This window comes from Orbicella franksi, chromosome 6 (assembly GCF_964199315.1).
Source record: "Orbicella franksi chromosome 6, jaOrbFran1.1, whole genome shotgun sequence".
Classification (NCBI taxonomy): Eukaryota; Metazoa; Cnidaria; class Anthozoa; order Scleractinia; family Merulinidae; genus Orbicella; species Orbicella franksi.
Window position 1 is genome coordinate 24505353 of NC_138150.1, and position 19566 is coordinate 24524918.

The 19566-nt window shown below is 36.6% G+C and overlaps 1 protein-coding gene and 1 non-coding gene across 3 annotated transcripts in view; both read right to left on the reverse strand.

The window, feature by feature from the left end:
- LOC145488909 (BAR/IMD domain-containing adapter protein 2-like 1) overlaps positions 1 to 17368 on the reverse strand; it is a 22585-nt gene extending 5217 nt beyond the window's left edge. The window contains exons 1-16 of one of the 2 annotated variants that reach the window (XM_081467753.1): positions 17194 to 17366; positions 17050 to 17122; positions 16838 to 16927; positions 14419 to 14480; positions 12301 to 12372; positions 11045 to 11089; positions 10387 to 10479; positions 6617 to 6682; positions 6335 to 6421; positions 5767 to 5841; positions 4243 to 4286; positions 3257 to 3320; positions 1655 to 1725; positions 1245 to 1298; positions 532 to 734; positions 41 to 212 (exon numbers count right to left, since the gene is read on the reverse strand). In XM_081467753.1, the coding sequence (XP_081323879.1) occupies positions 41 to 212; positions 532 to 734; positions 1245 to 1298; positions 1655 to 1725; positions 3257 to 3320; positions 4243 to 4286; positions 5767 to 5841; positions 6335 to 6421; positions 6617 to 6682; positions 10387 to 10479; positions 11045 to 11089; positions 12301 to 12372; positions 14419 to 14480; positions 16838 to 16927; positions 17050 to 17122; positions 17194 to 17265 (1343 nt within the window). In that variant the 5' untranslated portion in view covers positions 17266 to 17366. Of the gene's footprint in view, positions 1 to 40; positions 213 to 531; positions 735 to 1244; positions 1299 to 1654; positions 1726 to 3256; positions 3321 to 4242; positions 4287 to 5766; positions 5842 to 6334; positions 6422 to 6616; positions 6683 to 10386; positions 10480 to 11044; positions 11090 to 12300; positions 12373 to 14418; positions 14481 to 16837; positions 16928 to 17049; positions 17123 to 17193 lie in introns of both variants that reach the window. The other variant, XM_081467754.1, reaches the window with a different exon arrangement.
- LOC145491594 (U6 spliceosomal RNA) lies at positions 11605 to 11708 on the reverse strand. Its single transcript, XR_014049864.1, has one exon. It is a non-coding gene; the product is annotated as a U6 spliceosomal RNA (small nuclear RNA).
- Positions 17369 to 19566: the final 2198 nt, after the last annotated feature.

Sequence of the window (19566 nt, forward strand, 5' to 3'; positions counted from 1 at the left end):
AAGCAGCACTGCCTCTAGCGAAGGCGTTTTCATAACTTACTTCTGTGTGTTGTTTCCTCTAGTTCCTTCTAACAAAATCATAGGAGGGGGAAGAGGCGGTGGAGGTGGAGGTGGTATCATCGGTGACCAGATGGTCTGGGAGATACTGTTGTTCCCATTTAAACCTGGAAAGTGGGGTGCCATACTTGTGACTTGTGTCATGACTTGGTTTCCTGAAAAAGGGAAACAAATAAATATATGTTTCAATTATTATCAAGAAGCAAGACTCTCGATAAGTGTCAGACTGGGGCTATTTATGGTCTTATAAACTGACCTCCAAGCTTGTCTAAGCCAGAACTTAACCTCTGCAAATATGAGGGTAAACATCAACAAAGAAATAGACAACACGGAAATGGCTGTTTTAGCCCTTTTACAGCTTTAAGAATGATGTTTGAAAAGAAATTGCGTTGGAGATCAAAATTTAATTGGGTAAACTCCAGCTGACAGAATCAACTATTACCGACATGTACCAACTGTAGAGTTGTCAACTACCTGATTGATCAAGAGTGTCCAGAGATGGCAAATGATTAGCTCCTGGTTTGTTCTCCAAGTCACCAGGGTAGTCTGGAGGAGGGAAATTCATGGCATCAGGTCCTGCACTTGAATAACGCTTTAATGACTTGTGACCACCGTTGGTCTCTAATGGAGGACGAGGATGCAATCCACTGGAAGGCAATGTATGACTTATAGTGGGACTATGAAAAGAAGGCAGTAATACAATAATATTAATAAAAGGCACTTAGTTATTATTTTCCTCTATGCCCCGGTGCATGATAACTTGTCTCAAGGGTTCGAGCACTGGCTCAAAGCATGTGTTACTGTTACCACAGCACTTCTTGTTCTCTTAAGCTTCCACTCCAAAGGATTACATGGTAACCTCCATGGAAAATCACACTTTGAGCTTGATGCATGATGCATGAGATCTTGGCAAGCACATATCAAAGTCAGGCATACATTAGTGTTTTTCAGGTCACTTTCAATGTTTTTTGAAACACAATGCTCTGAAACTACAGTGAAATTCATGATTGGCCACCTTAGGGGTCTATATTGTAAAATGAGGACTTTTCAGGGAACCAACCAGAATTCTCTCTTTCATTGTGGACCAGTTTGCCATGTAATAAATATTAATATATAACTATAGATGTAAAACTTTACGATTTGTTATGATTAATAATTATTGATCTGCAACCTTGTTTGAAACTTACCCAGTTGCAACAGCAAGAACTTGTTCAGTATACGCAGCTGGAAACCAGCCTGATCTGCAATTAACATAAAGATATCAAGTTGAAATCCCTAATAAACTGTCAGTATGATGGAAGTGCTTGCCATTTTTGCAAAAAGATTCATTACCTAATAAATATTTTTATTAGCCCAAAATGTACTTGAACATGTGAAGTATTTATCTTACACTTAAGAGAAACTTGCATTCGTGAACTCATGTCTACAACTCTTGAATAATCTTTAAGCTATCAGAACATTATTTCACGTTATTCATAAAGCACTTGTTAAGTGTACAAAGAAAACTAAAAGCTCAACATCCTGCACAGAATTATCAGATGCTGCAAATAAATAACACAAACTGCTGTGTGAATTTCCTGCACCAGACTGTATATACCTGTTAGTTTTCAAGTTTTCTCCATACTGCCATCCTGACACCACTTCACTAATAGGATGTATTAAATCACCCTAAAGAAGGATGGGAGGAAAATTATGTCAAATTTTTCTCAAATGACTACAAATAAAACTATAACCAGACAATAATTTTTACGTGAATCAGGGGTTTAATTAACATTTTCAGCAGGAAGTCACCTGGTTTTCACAAGCGGGCAAAGCTATCAGAACTGAACTACTTTGTAAGAAAAACTTTCTGCTAGATGGTCAAACCAGCCAGGCAAAGTAGTGTCCTTACAGCTGGCCAATTTTCCTGGTGCCTGGCCCTTAATGAAACCCCTGACTAACATTACATGAAATCACATCACATTCAGCATTAAGTTTGGCTCATGCTATGTCTTAATGTTGTGCAAATTCATGAATATCACCAACATGGCAAAGTTATAATTCACCGGATATTGTCTAATCACAACTTACACTCTTCCCTTATCTAAAATCAACAGACGATGATAAATGCATGAATTATATCCTTGATATTACTTATAATGATTTAAATTTACCAATTATGAAATTGTCTGACAGATACAGTCAAACCCCTACTACGTGGCCGCCCTCTGGGAAATGGCCACTTATACCTGCTCTCAGTGTTACATGCATAGTAGGTGACATCTTTCGACCATCTTTCAACATGCCATCTCTAGACATGCTATGTAACCTGACCTATGTCCAAAATGTAAGCACGACAGACTTCTTCATGGTCAAACTCGACTTTTAGTCATGAAAGATGGATTTATTTGAGATCTGAATAACGCTAGGAGTATCATTAAGAAGTCATTCTGTGAGAGATAAATCAACTGTTTTGAATGTTTACATCTTTCAAATATTAAAAGCGGTAGCAGCCCAATTCTACTGGAAGTCACTATTGAGAGCCGATCAACTACACCCAAATCATTTGACTTGTCTTGTACATGTAAATCAGAAAACATGCAAAGTCCACAATCTTCTTCAGCCATTTGAGGCCACTAATTATCATTTGTCATTTCTTCTACTAATAACCAGAAAAATTGCCAGTCTCACAGTTAAACGGTTTTTAAGTCGTTTACATAGCATGTCGATAGATGGCACATCGAAAGATGGTTGAAAGATGTCACCAATGCACATAACACTGAAAGCGGGTGTAATAGGGGTTCTTCAGGAATTAGTATGAGGCTTAATAGAAAAGTCATTTTATTCAAATACCAACTTGCTTTAGGGCAACATATAATCACATGAAGACAATAAATACAATGCATTTTAATCAATGATCACTTTCTATTTCTGACTCTTATCTGTTATATGCTTGTCCTAAACAAAGCTAAACTTCAACTGTATTAAATTTTGGGTGGCCACATCACAGAGGTAGGGACAATGAAAAACTCTCATCAGGACGGCCAAAGGGTGCACCAGTTAATAGGGGTTTTACTTCCAGTATTTTACTAACAACAATTTCAGGACTTTAATAACTGGTTGCTTAACAGGGGTTCAACTGTAATTAAATTTCATACACATTTCTCAAGGGAACATCTTTAAAATGTGCTCTTGCATCAAATGTAGAACATGAACATACCACTTTAAAACTAAGCTGCGACATTTCAACTGCTGTGTGGGCAAAATTTGCTCTTAGCTTCATTCTACAAAAAGAACAACATTAACATCTTATCACTATGCACAAACAATAATTTTAGATTTCGACAATATACAGCTTAGTTGTATTCTCACGATTGGACTGGAACTATCTTGGATTGGAGGCCCATGCGGGGAAATATCATTAAAAAGATGTTAATGTCATTTACATTTTTTAAAAGGAAGGTTTAAGAACATGGGCAGCAGCAGCATCGGCTGCGGAGGACAGAACAGCCTGGAGGCAGAGAGCTTACGGCCCAATTCTCCACTTGGAGAACGGATATATGATGATGAATGTCATTTGCATTTGAAAAGACTCCCTGCATTAGCCTCAGTTACAAGCTAGTTCCAGTCCAGTACTGACAATATGAATGTGGCCTCTTGTGTGGTTCCAGAAAATACCAATACCCACCCCAAGAAGGGGTTTAGAAAATTCCAAGGGGGAGGAAGATCTCAAAAGCCAAAATGTTTAAACGAAAGTGTGAACCAAAACTGGAATTTCCAGCGGGAGGGGGAGTTCAAATCAAAAAGCCTTAGTAGGAGGGGGATGGATTATTATTTTCAACAGCAGCAGCACCTTACACAATCCAAAAGTGTAATGAAATTATTTAGAGAATGTTTACTGATAAAAACATTTGTAATATAGTTAGGACCCTGCGCATGCTCTGATTGGTCAAAAACCCATGTTTTATCAAAGTATAAAACATAGAAAAAGCATGGTTTATTGTTTTTTGCTGTATTTCCTCAGTCTATATCATAAAGCAAAAAAAGAAACCTAAGCCGTGTATTACACTGTGATAAAACACAACAGGCATTCAAGAACACGAGAGAAATGTAGAAAACATGAGCCGCAGGTGAGTGTTTTGTACATTTCTCAAGTGTTCTTAAATGTCCGGAGTTAAGGTTATGCTATAAAGTAACCTTCAGTACCTTTCAGTCTTTTCAGTCTCTGCATGCATTATGGAGCCATTAACCTGGAAATATAAAACATAACTAGTTTTCAAACTCAACAACAAACTCACAGTTGAGGAAAAAAAGGAAAGGATGCAAATGTTCATAAAGATATGAAAGATATGAAAACCGCTAAAAATGCTCTAGTCAGTAAGGTCTGTGTAATAATAATGTACAGTACATTTTCTGTAACAATGAGTACAAATAAACTAAGTTGTTGTTGTTGTGATCAGGTTCTCACTTTTCTCCAGTTTCAGTTGCATTGACGTAACCACACACATATAAGTAAGAGCGTTTCAACTCTAAAGATGGAATAGTACATGCACTCAGGGCTTGTACCCTTTTTCCGAAACGAATTTCCAGGACTCTAAAATTCACATTAACCCTTTCACTCCCAAGATCTTAAAGTTAATTCTCCTTACTGTCTGCCATACATTTCATATTTTTTCACTTGAGTTTACAGATTTCCAGAGCTTTCCAGGACCAGCAGCCCTTTTCCAGGACTTTCCAGTCCTGGAAAATCTCACAATAAAATTCCAGGACTTTCCAGGTTTTCCAGGACCCGTACGAACCTTGGTACTCTATCAAAGGGTTACCTCAAGCATAAAATTCCTGGCTCTCTGCCAGTCTACACCTGGATGTAGAGAGGCAGTGTTGGTAAAGTGCCTTGTCCCGTAAGGTTGTCCACATACAAGCCAAGTGGCCCATCAGGCTGGAGCTTAGGAGTATTACTGCTTCCCCTTGGATGGGAAACTAGTCTATTGCGGGGCTACCCCCAGCATTTAATTTGCTGGTACCCATTTATACACCTGGGTGGAGAGAGGCACTGTGAGAGTAAAGTGTCTTGCCCGAAAACACAACACAATGACCCTGGCCAGGGCTTGAACCCACACCGCTTGATCTGGAGATAAGTGCACCAAGCATGAGGCCACCATGCCTCCAAACATGCCTTGTCCAGTAAAACAACATAACAATTATTCACCGAAGTGGAGGTAAACATCCATCACTTTCACTTACACTGAGGTGAATAATTGTTTTAGTTTATACCACACAAGCTGAATAATTAGCAGACCAAAACGTTATTTTATGTGTGACAAGCGGTCGGAAATATTAAAATCTCTCCTGCCGGCTGCTCGGAGGTGAATAGTACTTGCTAATCACCTCTGAGTTAACCAATCAAGAGCGTGCGAAAAGCACTATTCACTTGTGTGGTATATACTAAGTTAATATATTATGACCTCAGTCAGAGGTTGACCTGACCATGATATTTGGTGATATTGCTTACAACAGCTTCCTAATAGTGACAGTTATATGACTACATACTGGTTCAGTGCGGAAATAACTGAATTAAAAAAAAATTCTGACTTTCAAATTGCACTTGCCCCAGGTCTTTGCCCAATTTTGGCAGTCCTCAAGAATTTTTTTACCTATTACATACAAAACCTACAAATGTTACTTGTAATAAGCTCACTCACATTACACCAAACAAATTAAAATATTTACCTGAGAATCAGGATCACCTTTTCTTTTCACATGTGAAAACCAAACTGGAAGCTTTTCTCTTAGTATTTGAGCTTTCTGTCAATTACATGTATGATAAATGTGGATAGAAATTATGTGTTACAACTGGAAACAAGCTTCTTTAAATTACATAGCACAAAATTATATATTCATAAAATCATATCAATTATTTCAGACGAAAAAAAAAACATTCTCAGTCTATAGTTATAGTATGTTAATATGAGTGAAAGTTTGGGAGAACTCAAAAGAGTAATGGAAGCACTTGTTGGTGGCTCAATGTTCCCATGGCTTTTCTCATTCTGCCACACTTCCAAGTCTTGTTTTTATATAGCTGTAGAGAATCACATAGAAAATCTTAAATTATTTCTACTAGAAAACTTTGTAAGAAAAAGGAATGAATTTTTTTTTTTAAAAAATTGACGATGTTTAGTTCACTTCTATTTGCTCACAATATCACTATCTTGCAGAGTGTCTTTAACATGCAATTACTGTAAAGTCAAAACTAATTTCCTACAAAAAAAATATGATATACTTTAATACCACTACTTACATGTTCACAAAATTCCATTGTGCTTTTGGAAACAATACTACATTTATCAAGAACAAAACAGTATCTTTTGCTTTCTTCTGCCATAGCCTAATAAAAAAAGAACTCAAATATCACAACAGTTACTGTAAAGTAAATTACAGGTACAAACCTGTGATGCAGATGTTAAACTGTTCCAGGAAAAATTGACTTAATAACCAGAAAATATTCAACATTGACAGTCTGAAATTGAAATTGTTTTATACTTGTTATGATAACAATATTAATAATTAATATTATTAATACCTTTCTGCAGCTAATAAGTCTAAATTCTTGGAGTTCTCTCTTGCACGATTCTACTTGTTCTTCACACTGTAAAAGAAAGAATAAGCTCAAAATGCAGATATTTAAAATGCACATTAAACTCATATCAGTCTTGGAGACAATGTGCAGGGTTCTCCATTGTTTTCAGTACAACAGGTAAAAGAGCACTTTAAACCGGTAAATCAATCAGGTGAATCGCAGCCTTGTTTATTAGGTCTGCTCTGTACATTACATGGAATTCAAATCAATGTAGATGATGTGCTTTCCAAGACAGGTGTTTCTTTCTCGAGTTGCAAAGCCACTTCATCGCCGATGTTGTCATTTCCTAATAAAAACATTTTCTTTGAAAAGACCTCCATCTAATATGCATTACAGTTTACTAATTTTACACCTTTGGCTTTAGATGTCAAATGAAATCGAAGAGCATTTTCATTTTTAAGTGTTTTGTTCTTTGTCTTAATTTTCTTGCCCTAAAGTCACAAAAAAATAGGCAAAAGCCACTTCCAGGGTATCCTCGCTGTGCTTACATGAAGTGTCACTACAAAATCAGCGGCCGTCTCTCAAAACCAAACGAAATCGCTGCATGTTCGTTTTCATTCACGTTCTGGAAGGGTGTTATTGTCAAGAATTCTCTCAAAACATCGTCTGAAAATAGATTTTAAACACTTTTGACCTGAATGTGGAGCATTTCGTGATTTCATGAATTCCAAGGGATTTTAGGCGGTAATGAGTGGTGCTACAGGCAGCAAATTTTACCGGTTAACGCCTGAAAAGGAGAGCACTGAATGTGGACTGAAAATGGCTATTGCAAAAGGAGGGAGGCTCACTATCTTGTGGTCTTGGAAAAGACATTCAATATTACAGTGCCTTTCTCCACTCTACAAGAGTTTTAGATATCAATTTAGAAAACAGTTCTAAGAAAATACACGCGCTGATTGGTTAAAAACCATGTTTCTATAACTCAATAGAAACACAGAACTAGCATGAGCTGTTGACGTGATGATGACGCAAGCAAAGAGAATTTACATTTCGATAATCAGAGTTAACAAGTTGTTTTCCTTTTTATCGTCATGGTGTTTCCTAAAAGAAATAGAAAACATGTTCCCCCACGTTTCTATAGAGTTATAGACTGAAACACTCGTGAAAGTTTGGAAGAACTCGAAAACATTGTGGAAACACTCGCCTGCAGCTCGTGTTCCCACAGCATTTCTCGTTCTCCCAAACTTCCACTTGTGTTTCTATAACTCAATAGAAACACGGTACATGTTTTCTATTTCTTAAATATTATGAACAAGACGTAATCTGTTAGCTAGCATCTCATCTAGTTGCTTTATGCTATGGAAACTGCACTAGGATAAAGGTCATTGACTGCCTTTGGTGATGTGGGGAATAATCAACCCTCCAGTTCCACAATGTACCTCTCAGATTTTATCCTTGCTTATTTATATAACTGTACTACTGTCATATATGTTGAGTTTCAATCTTACTCTTAAGTTGTACAATTTTCCTAAAGTTGTTCCAGTCTATGCAGGGTTTTTGAGACAAGTTGCTGGCTACTTCGATCATTTGCTCACATTTGCGTGCATGCTAATCGTGCATGAAATTATGCACACTAGGGATGCGCAATGCAATACTGGGGAATCACCTCAATTTTTTGAGTGTAACTAATGTGCGAGCCTGCGAGCCGGAGCCACAAGCCACAAGCCTATTTTTGCAAGCCACTACGTATTTTTTTCTTTTTCTTTTTTTGAGTTTTTAATTTAACATTAATATTTTGCTCAGTAAATGCTACACTCAGCAGAAGAAACAAAAGTTTTCGATTTTCTTTCTTGAAATTCAGCGCAAGTAGTTCTTCCGTCTGTTTCAAAACAGATTTTGAAGGTAAGTTTATAGTTTCAGATAAGAGTGAAATTTTGAGTTTCCCTCGCAAATTTTCGTATCAAAATGTTGATTACCAGTATGTAAAATTGACTAACATCCAAATATAAACAGGGAAACGTTCAAGTGAGGCAAATTTTAGGTAAATATAAAGATGATATATCGAGAAGCACCGCCATGAAAGATTCATAATTTATTTTTTTTTGGCTCCCAGTTGCCCGTTGTTTTGACTCTCAGGAAAGCAGGCTCTTAATTATTTTTTTTCTTAATAGTTCCCCTGTAAAATCGAAGGACTCGATGACTGCTTATTTTGAGCAATTCAAAAGTTTGGCATGGGGATAAAACCCATCTTCCCAGCCCAGTTAAAGTCAGTATAATTTACTGCACTGAAAAAAATCCCAACTCCTTGTAAACTAATTAAAGATTGGCAAAAGTTGACCTCTGAACCAAACTTGTGGAGTACACCTTAACTCGCACAGTCACAACTCACTTGTACTCGACAAATCCTTGTTTAATTCTCTTCCAGTGTTACAACGTGTCCTATTTTCTGTGTTCTCTAAAAAAAACCTATTTCGCAAATCACTCGTGTCTCCGATTACAATGTTTACGAATCTAATGATCCTAGCTGTCAACTTTAATATGAAATGTCATGCTATCACGACACTTCCATTTACCTCGCTTGCAGCTACAGTGTTTCCGCTACAGCGTGCCATTGCGGGAATCCCGTGTTACACTCAGGGATGGCCCCCAGAAAAATGAAATAAGGGCCAATTTGGCCCTTTCCTTTTACAAGACTGCAGGCTTAACACAGGCATAACATTTTAAAAGCCATCCCAGGGCTGGAAATTGTGATCAATACGGTTGCCAATGCAACAAGCATTTCATCCTTGACGACCAAAAATTCTGGTTTAGTTGCCATAGTACGGCATAATGGCGACTACATTTCTCTGTGTTGATGATCAATAATGGTTATTTTGTCACACATTATGTCCTTCTAGAAAATCATATTGAAAGATCTTTGTTTCTAAAACATTCAACATAAGAAAAGAAGTCAATCCGTCCTTTTGCTTTACTGTATTGATTCTCTCATATCGGAAAACTTCCAGATGGCTGACCAAGTTTGAAGTCACCCTACAATGCATTGCAAACCCTTGATCATTGACTACGTCATGTAGGCCTAAGGATTGCTCTCTTGTTATGCACGGATTCTTCATACTTGTATCTGATTCAAAAGAAACTTTATTGATTAGAAACCCTTCAAAAAGCACTTACTATTAAATTTTTTCATAGATCCTAATAAACTGCTTTATTTTCCTTGGTACCCTGATGCATTTTTTCCTTCTGTAGCTTTCGGTTTATTTGCCCCTTTCCTAAAAACTTGGCCAATTCCAATTCCAATTCCGCTTTGTTAACCATGTTTCGTCTGAAAGTGTTGTTCTATTTTCCTCGGGTATTGGGATAATGGAAGCATCCCGCATGTAATAAATATCATACTAGGGCATTACGCCCGTTTTTGGATTTTTGGGCAGGAATCTTTCAGGGGTCACAAAAAGAGACTCATGGCCTGCGGCTCACGGCTTGAGCTTGCATGCTTGCAAAATAGCATCTCCCTAATTTTTTTAGCCCTCACAATGAATATGAAACAAACAAAAATCAGAAATCATACCCAGGGTAATATTGAACCACAACACCACCAGTGTGCACAGAAAGTACAACCTTGTGGCTGGATTTTTCTGTTGGAATTTAGCAGATTCACCAAACAACAATTTTGATCTTTTAGTTGGCAAACAACAGCTCGGACTAATCCAAAGGAAAACCTGGAGTGCTTGTTTTCACTCTGCACTCTGATCACCCTAAAAATTTACAGCTTGTACCTGTTTCTCTTTCTCTTCATATTTCTCTGTTGGCTTTTTCCTTTGACTCTTTTTCCTGACCTTAAGTAATTCCCCCTTGGCTTTCTCCACTAACTACAGCAGAAAAAAAAAAAAAAAAAAAGAAAATCACAGAGTTCAAAGGCTTAATTAAAAGAGTAACAGTATCCTATTCACCATTAATTTACTGCCCAGAACATGGTAAACAGGAACCACACTGTTACTGAAAATTATTTCAGTCTGATAGCTTTTTCGTCTTATCTAGACCAAACATGGGCACTAATCAATCTTGAACAGTGTTTACCCAGGTCAAGAAAAAATAATAACTGAGGTCTAATTAAGCAAGCCAACCGCACCCCCTCTATCCCCTCCAAAAACAAAACAACACAAAAGTATTAAATTATTATTTTTTTAAAGCACTCGATCCTGTTACCTGAAACATCAAAACCAGATGGCCACAAACTTCTTGTGATGTCAAGGACTGGGTAGTTGTTCAATACTAAGTCTAATCTTATGATTCCTCATGATATAAAATAAAACATGGCTTGAATAATGCAAGGATGTGGGTTTATTAATCATTTTGCTTCACACAAATCAACTACACTTCCCCTCTGTCAGGTATCTTGAATATTTCTCTCCATTTAATGTACCAGGAACTAACCTCACTTCTAGTTTTGTTCTCTTGGTTGTAGTTCTTCTGAGCAGACTAAAAAAAAAATGAAATTAACTTTCAACTAGGGCTTCCACTCACAGCAAGCTTAATCAGCAAAAACTATTTCTAGTAGGAAGGATAGTTAAGCACAAAAACATTTTAGCTACCAAGGAAGATTTGGACAACCAAATCCAGTATGTGTCTCAATATATCAAAAATTAGCTAATAAATATTATTTCCTGGAGATTGGTACAAATGCAGCTCACATTAATTTTGTTATTTTTGTCTGGTAGGTAAGGCTGTATACAAGCCAAGTGGCCCATCAGGCCGGAGCTTATCCCGGTTTCCGTAGCATGAAGTGACTAGGAGTATTTCTACTCCCCCCTGGATGGGTTGCTAGTCCATCGCGGGGTTACCCCCACCATTAAGTTCGCCGGTACCCATTTATACACCTGGGTAGAGAGAGGCACTGTGAGAGTTAAGTGTCTTGCCCAAGTATACAACACAATGTCCCCAGCCAGGGCTCGAACCCGGACCGCTCGATCCAGAGATGAGTGCGCCTCCCTTAAAAAAATTTGGAATGCTTCACGAATTTGCATTTCATCCTTACGCAGGGCCGTGCTAATCTTCTCTTTATCGTTCCAATTTTAGTATATGTGCTGCTGTTAAGCATCACATATACTAAAATGAATTTCATTTCATTACATGTAATAATATTTCTCTGCTTACTAAATCTATATCCCAAACTAAAGCGCCTTTTATTAACATACATATAGGTACAAGTATAAGAATTCAATATAATAACAAGCAAACTCTTTAAATAAGTACTTAATAAGAATCAATAAAGATACTAAATGGCACCTGCATAATACCCGGTAAATATTTTTAGTAGCTAAAGGTAAGTAGCCAGTATTGTACTTGAGTAAATTTTGTATTTTCTGCACATGTAACCTGTATTAATTGTAAACAGGGCTCAAAATTGCGATTTGCATTTGGTGACCAATTTGTTTTTGATAGTTGCCAAAAGGTGACTTGGAATTTTTTTTTAATTTCGAGCCTTGGTAAATATTGTAGGAAAGGTTCTGTAAGCAGAGTATTGTAATGTCAGCAGTTTCACAGACTTGTATCGTAAGCAATGAAATATGTAATTATCGTGTTTTGCAAATTAAAAATTACTGAAAAAAAAAAAAATAACAATTTTTTATACACTGTAAGAATTTGTACAATCTGATACTCATGAATCGATCAAGTAATATTCGGTTTACCTTGATGTTCAGAACATCGAACTCAACAAGCCTTTCCAATGGAGTTATGAGGTCATTCTGAAGGTACTTTAACTAAAAAGTAGACAAACTATTTGACATTTCATCTTAACCACTAAGTACATGTACATGTATTGATTAAAAAATGATAAATGTTTAATAATGCGAGGGAGAATTCTTACCATCCAATTTTTCTCCTAATTAATACAATCCAATAGAACTCAAGAGCACAGCTGATGTGAGTGACCCGGTTTGAACAGTTTGACATGAGCTTGTCACTGCGTCCAGCTGACCATTAATGAGATAATTCAAAACATTTTGTTTTTACATACAACTGTTCAATTTTAAAGTAAAACTGGCTCGCTCAAGTCCTGGTGGTTTTATGTATAATGATAAAACACATTGTTGTCTAGCATGCTGTAGCTTGCATGTAGCTTCTGCTGCCCTGTTTTCCCTCTCAGCCAGTAAGTGTGTAAGCTCATAATATGTGATTTGCAAAACCTCACAAAAGTATAAGACAGTGCAATGCATTTTTGAGAGAAGCTTGGAGTGGGGTTCAGAAATTATCTGACAGTCTATATATCATATACATTTTCTCTTCTTTGCATAGATAATCTGTGCAATTAATAATTAATTCTAGATCATTATGTTCCTAGTTTATGAATAAATAAAGATACATGTGTTAAAGCTCCAAAATATAAATTAAATCCAGATCAGTTTTATACCCGACTTTCAGGTTCTGTTACAAGCATTTGTCAAAGTCTGAATGTTATTGAAAAATATAATTTACAAAGAAAACCTGAGTCAAGGTCAAACTTTAAAACAATAAACAGTAGGTGTTATTTATGGCAATGCATATGACTGTTTGAGAATTGCTGTGTAGAACTTTGGTTTAACTGTCACGTTAACTGTGTCCCATAAAGAGTGCTCCAACATTCAGAAAAATAAACGTTGAGATGGTTACCTGATCATCAGTATGGCATATTTGAGACATACAAACAGTTATCTTGAATGCTAGTATTTATTTTAAGCTAATAATTTGTGATAGCGTTCCAGTTTATCAACTCATTCAAATAAAAACTTTTAATAATTTCCCATTTATTCTACTCAAATGGTTACTCAAGTTTAAATAATGATCAAATTAAATAAAGGGAAAAAACTTCAACATGATAAATGCTTCAGCAAGCATTACTTTAAATTTTGTTCAATCAGCAAAAATATTTGGCTTTCTTCTGTGCACACTGCTTGCATTGGTGCAAAAACAATATTTTGCTTCCTTTATCCAAACTGATTATTTATTATATATACACTGTATGGCTAGGATTTCATAATAAATTATTGTGATTGTAATCCACACCGTAATTATTCCACCCAATAAAACAAATAGATAAACAAATGCCTTAGATATTGTTTTTTTAGGGTCATATACTACTTGTACCTCAACTATGTTTTTACAATAAGGTGTCAATATTTATGACCAGGATTATCAAAAAGTTAATCACACACAATGTTACAGCCTTGAAAAGGATTACACAAAATTAAGATCATCACATCATCTCTGAAACATTTATTGACAATTTTCAAATTTTACTTTTTTCTTATTAATATGGTCTACTATGAAGATCAAGTCTTTTTTGAAAAAGCATGGACACATCAAATTTCAACAATCCTCAGTTACACAACACATTTTAATTAAGAGAAGACAAGAGTAAACTAGTCATGATCAACTTTACCTATCTATTAAAGAAACATTTTATTCAAGCAAAAAAAAGCTTGATTGTTGTTCCTCTGGCTTATAAATGTATTGAAGGCGACCTAGCACCCCAGAGTGTCCTAGTGTATGGTAAAGCATTTGACCGCTGTGCAGAAAGTTGGCTAAATAGGTTCGACTCCTGTTCAGTTCATAGAACTTGGAAATATTTTCCCCAGTTAATAAATATATTATGGGCTACTGACCAAACGTAAAGTCAAGATGCCTGAATATTGGTCACATTCTTTTTCTGAGTGTTTATGCTCCTCAGTCCACAGAATGAGGCCGAAATCCAGCCTCCTAAACCAAACAAGCTTGTTCAGTAATTATAATATTATTAATAATTTATATCATTGCTAACTTAAACATACCACATCAAGATGCCTTGTTTCTATGACTCTCTTCACAGTTACCAAATCCGTTATAGCTTCCCCTGCATAAAACAATAAAAACCAATTCAAGACCTTAACTTGATTATCTAATATGTACACTTCTGTTATTTAGTACAAAGATTCTGGCATACAAACATTGAGACCAGTGGAAAGTGGCTTTATGCCTGATTACGTACAAATCATGAGTTGAATGCTCAAATGTGTAGTGAATATAGAATGCTGTGTGTAGCACTCGGGCCACCCTGAAAATGAAATTAACTACTGACTGAAGTTTACTGTAACATTGAAACATTACAATTAACACAACTTAGTCAAATTTCTGTTTAACAGGCACTTTCTGGAAGGCCTTTTTTTCATTTTTACTTTGAAAGCATTTTGCATCTTACAAAATTGAGGGATTATTTTTGGGTGGGACTTATTTTCAAGTTGAGGGGGAGGTGGGCTTTTAACTGGTATTTTATGGTGCCATCTAAAAGTCACTCAGAAAGTGTAACACAATGGATGTCCTAATCTTAGATTACTGCTTACAAGTTAAGCAGTGAGGTAACAATAATATCATTGTGTTACGATCCAGAATTGTATCATTACAGAGACCAAGAGAAGGGGGATGGAGGGTGAAGGAAAGGGGAGCAAAGGGAAATGATGGCATCTGGATGCAAGCTTACTGGTTCACCTTGAACAAAGAGCATCAATATTCTATGTTACGCAGCACCACTGCTCACCTAATCAAGCTTGTGATTTTGGCTGGTAGCAAGCCCTCAGAGGAAGTAAACTCATTCTCTTATTTTGGTGGACTATTACACAGAAATTTCATGTGGATCACATTCACAATAGGATCAACAGGAAACTTGGCCCCCTTGCCTGGATTAAGCCTTTTCAACCCCTCAGTGCTCAAATATCTTTGTTCAATAGCTTTGTTTTACTGCTTTTTGATAACAGCATTATCTAGGGTAAGCAGGGTATGTCTTACAAGACTGATTCATTATAAAAGTTTTAATTAGTTTCTTTCAATAAAATAAGTTTTAATGTTTAAAGGCTGGTCCTTACTAGCGCATTAGCAGAAGCCGACATATGTAGACGCAATTAGATGCTGATAATTAGCGCCTTTTGTTTGGAAAATTTCAAACAAAAGGTGTTAATTATGAGCATCTTAGGTCAAGTTCAGATGCCGTACTTCACATGAGCCGAATTGGAATGCTAATGAGGGAGAGCAAAGGATTTTCTCATTTGCATTTGATTAGGTTCATGTGAAGTACGGCATCTGAACTTGGCCTTAGGGCATCTGGGTATGTCGGCTTCTGTTTATGCACTAGTGAGAACCTGCCATAAGAGTTAAGAGGCAATAACTTGTAACAGTTTGTATCAGGCACTAAAACATACTTGAGTTTAAACAATATTCTCCTTCCAGCTTTCCTGTATAAAGGAATTACTGGAATAAAAGATATCACCCTATTCTGCTTTCATTCTTGGTTTTAGATTTTAAATAGTTTATTTTGTTGTTTAGTTAATAAAAAACATGCAGACCTTGAGCAAGAAAAGTTGTCTTTACTGGTTAATTACCAGTCAACATTAAACAGTGTCATAAATTGTAATGTTAAAATACTTAAATATAAAGTTTGTCACTAAATTGTAAACTTTATCATATGATGTTTTTGCTGAAGTGTTTACAGAGAGCCTGTGGAATGTTTATTGCTACAATATTATTTCTTCGACAATCTAAGATTTCTTTACACTTTTCTACTTATGAACCACACAGAAGTGATCCTGAGACAGTCTGTGCGATATATTCACGTAAGATATTATCATTTTCGGTTCAAAAGCCCTAATTACTTGTATCTTCAAATTAGAAGCAATACAAAGCTTTAATACATTTATTCATGGCTATAAATATCTGTGAGAGGCACTCATCGATCGATGCATCGTATTAAGTATTGTTTTCTCTGATTCATAATTTACCATGACTGAATTGGTTTTTCATTTACAGGAAGGTTTTCCACGATATTTGGAAGCACTTCTTATCGTTTTAGGACGTTACGAATAAGCTTACATAACATGCGTTGGGAATGAACCTAGAACTCTTCATTAGATTACGATGTTTCTGTTGAATAGGCTTGAATATTTGAATTAGACTCGGGCGTTTACGGTTATTAAGCACACCATTTTAAGCTAATCACTTCTATTGCCGTTCCATGCTCGATTGCTCAAGGGTAAAAATTAATTTTCACGGCCTAGCTGGACTCCTCTCCACAGCTGTTAGTCTTCGAAAATCGAACGTCCACAAATTATTCTTGCGTTAAAGCTTAAACAACTCAAACCAAGTTACGATAACAATTAAAGAATCCTGAACACACAAACCGTCTTTACTAGAAATCTTCATACACTGGCATTAACTTCTTACCAAGTGAAGATGCAATTCCTTTGGACTGGGTCGCCATTTGTGAGACTTTACCAAGGGAATCGAAGAATGAAAATGCAGTTTGTCCGACATCTGACGACAAAAAAAATTACCGCACAACGACGTGAAAAAGTGAGATATCAATGCTACCAATCTCCAAAAAGAGAAGTAAAAATTATATTCTCTTCAATGAAAAGGCACAAAGAAATACTTACTTTGCAATGATTTGAGGTAATTCTTGGCGTTTGTAGAGAGCTCTTTCAGCAGCGGGGATAGGTCAATGACATTCTATGATTAGAAGCAAGCAGTCAACACACCTTCAAGTTTGCCGAAGCGAAAGAAAACGACGTTTATCTTACTTGGTACGTCGATATCGTGATATCATGAAGCTCCTGTTCTGTTTTCGTCTCTAAATCCTTCAAGACATCCATTTTATCGACTAAACCTCAAGTGTTTTCATGACAATTGCGAAAGTTGCGAGAGAGCTACCGGCGGTGTCTCGCTTTCGTGCAGAGAAAATTGCACGCCCCACCGGTCAGTAGCAGAATTATCGTTGCCCACTTGGCAAAATAACTCGCGGTTTCTAATTACCCCGGTTTGTTTAGATAAAACTTGACGCAAACTCGACAACGTAGAATTGAAAAATTTTGTAATTAATTCATAAGGATTTACGGGATTAAGTCGTCAAAACGGCATTGAGTCTTGACAATATGTAGCTTTAGACATTTGTTTTTTCAGAATTCAGCTTTGCTTTTTAAACCCACTATGTACATCCGTTATGAAAAAAAAAATTAGTATCTGCAAAGGTTGTTGTAATTAATATTACCCGATAAAGATCATGAAATTTGACGGATTTGAATTGAATCACCTGCCAGAATTGTATAAATGGATGCGTTTTTATTAATAGTAGAGAAGAGAAAAAAAGTGATGTCTTTTTGTTTATTCACTTTTATAAACGCCAACGAACGAGTACAATAGTGTTGGGTTATTTATATTCCGAAAAGAAGGCCGGTAAAATAAAATACCGACATAATTATGTAACTTCTCTTACCGTCCTCGACGCCGGTCCTGGGTATAGCAGGGGTTTAGAAAGCTCCTCATCAAGAAATAGCAAACCCCTTTTCCAGTTCTTTCTTATAAACTCCTTCATACAGCAAAATTGTCGGGGGTTTCGAATTGAAAATTCTTGTGAATATAATGAAAAATAAACCGACCGGATGCAAATGTTGTTGTCTGTTTGTAATTGTTTGTACTCAGCTGATCCTTTCTTGGGATCAACTCGGCGTAAATTTTCGTATAAAATTGGCATGGCTTTGACACTTAGACCATGGGCACCTACTGCTTTTCTACAAGCGCGTGTTAAAGAGTAACAGCAAGGGATGACTAGTAAGATATCACTAAATAAATTTTACCAAGGACTCCAAACACCTGGTGGTCTCAGTGCATGTATACTGTTTTTTCGTGTTCACGGTACTTTAGTTTAGACTCGTGGAGTCTCGGGTTCTGTGTAGGGGACGAATGAAACATTTAGCTACAGTCGGTGATTTATCAACTTGCACTGGCTGAAGTTGATAAAGGTTAGTTAACCGAGTTAGTGAGGCTATAAACGATTCGAGTGTTAGCATGTGCTGGCTAACACTGGAAACCCCTGGAAACGCTAAGGCGGTTTATTAATCTTTATCTGAAATAATCAAATACCCCGGTAGTTAAGCGCTTCAAGGGAAAATCCTTGAAACTAGCTTTACGATCGAGAAGGATAGGTTTTGAAAAACATTTAGCTATAAAAGACTGCGATAAAATACTTCAGTGTTTTAGAAACATTATAAAAAAGCTAAAAGAGCTCAAAAGCTAGACGATGCTTCGACGTTTTCACAACATTATTATTAAGTCAAAAAGTTAAGAAATTACATGATCTTAAAATACTAATAAGAGCAATGGTTGCTTGTTAAGAAATAGTAACAAAGAAAATGCTACTTGTTAAACAAAAAGTTTCCTACGTATTGAGTCCGTCTTGGTATTCAAGGTAGGCCTGAGTTTCTTGACATAAAGCATTTCGAACGATAAGCAATCGAATTTGCTCTGACACTTTCGCAAATTAGGTTTGGTTCAAAAATTGGGGCAATCTCCCTAAATTGTTCTTAAAATTGTTTAATTTGAGTAAGTTTTGGAATGATTTACCGCAGAATCACTGGTTTCAACATCAGAATCAAATGAGTTATCCAAAAATGATCAGAACACTCACTCCGCACCGCCTCACCCAAGCCCGCTTCCCCACTTTAAAGACGTTGTCATAACAAAAGCAATATCATTACGAACCTTTTGGATCAGTAAACTCACGTGAAAATTTTCACGTAGTAGTGCCTTTGCATAACCCTTAGACTTTTCACAGCCTCTCTATTTTTCAACGTACGCGAAAGAAAAAGCCAGCAAAGCGAGCGCGAAGCACGCGAGGGTCGGGTGCGGGATGGCGAGCGAAGCGAGCAAAACGAAGAAAGCATATTTAATCGAGGGGAATGGTCATGAAACTCGACAAAGTTCTTTGTTGAATGTTTTTGTTCTCTTTTTTGGCCTTGACCGTGCACAAAACACAATAGTTGTTTACTACTGACAGAGGAACCAACCAATAACAACGCTTTGGTTGCGTAACTCATGCGAAGTGTATGAGCTCAAAACAAAAGATTGTCCATAGTCGTGGACCTTCCAACATAAATCTTGGCATCTTTGTTTGTTCC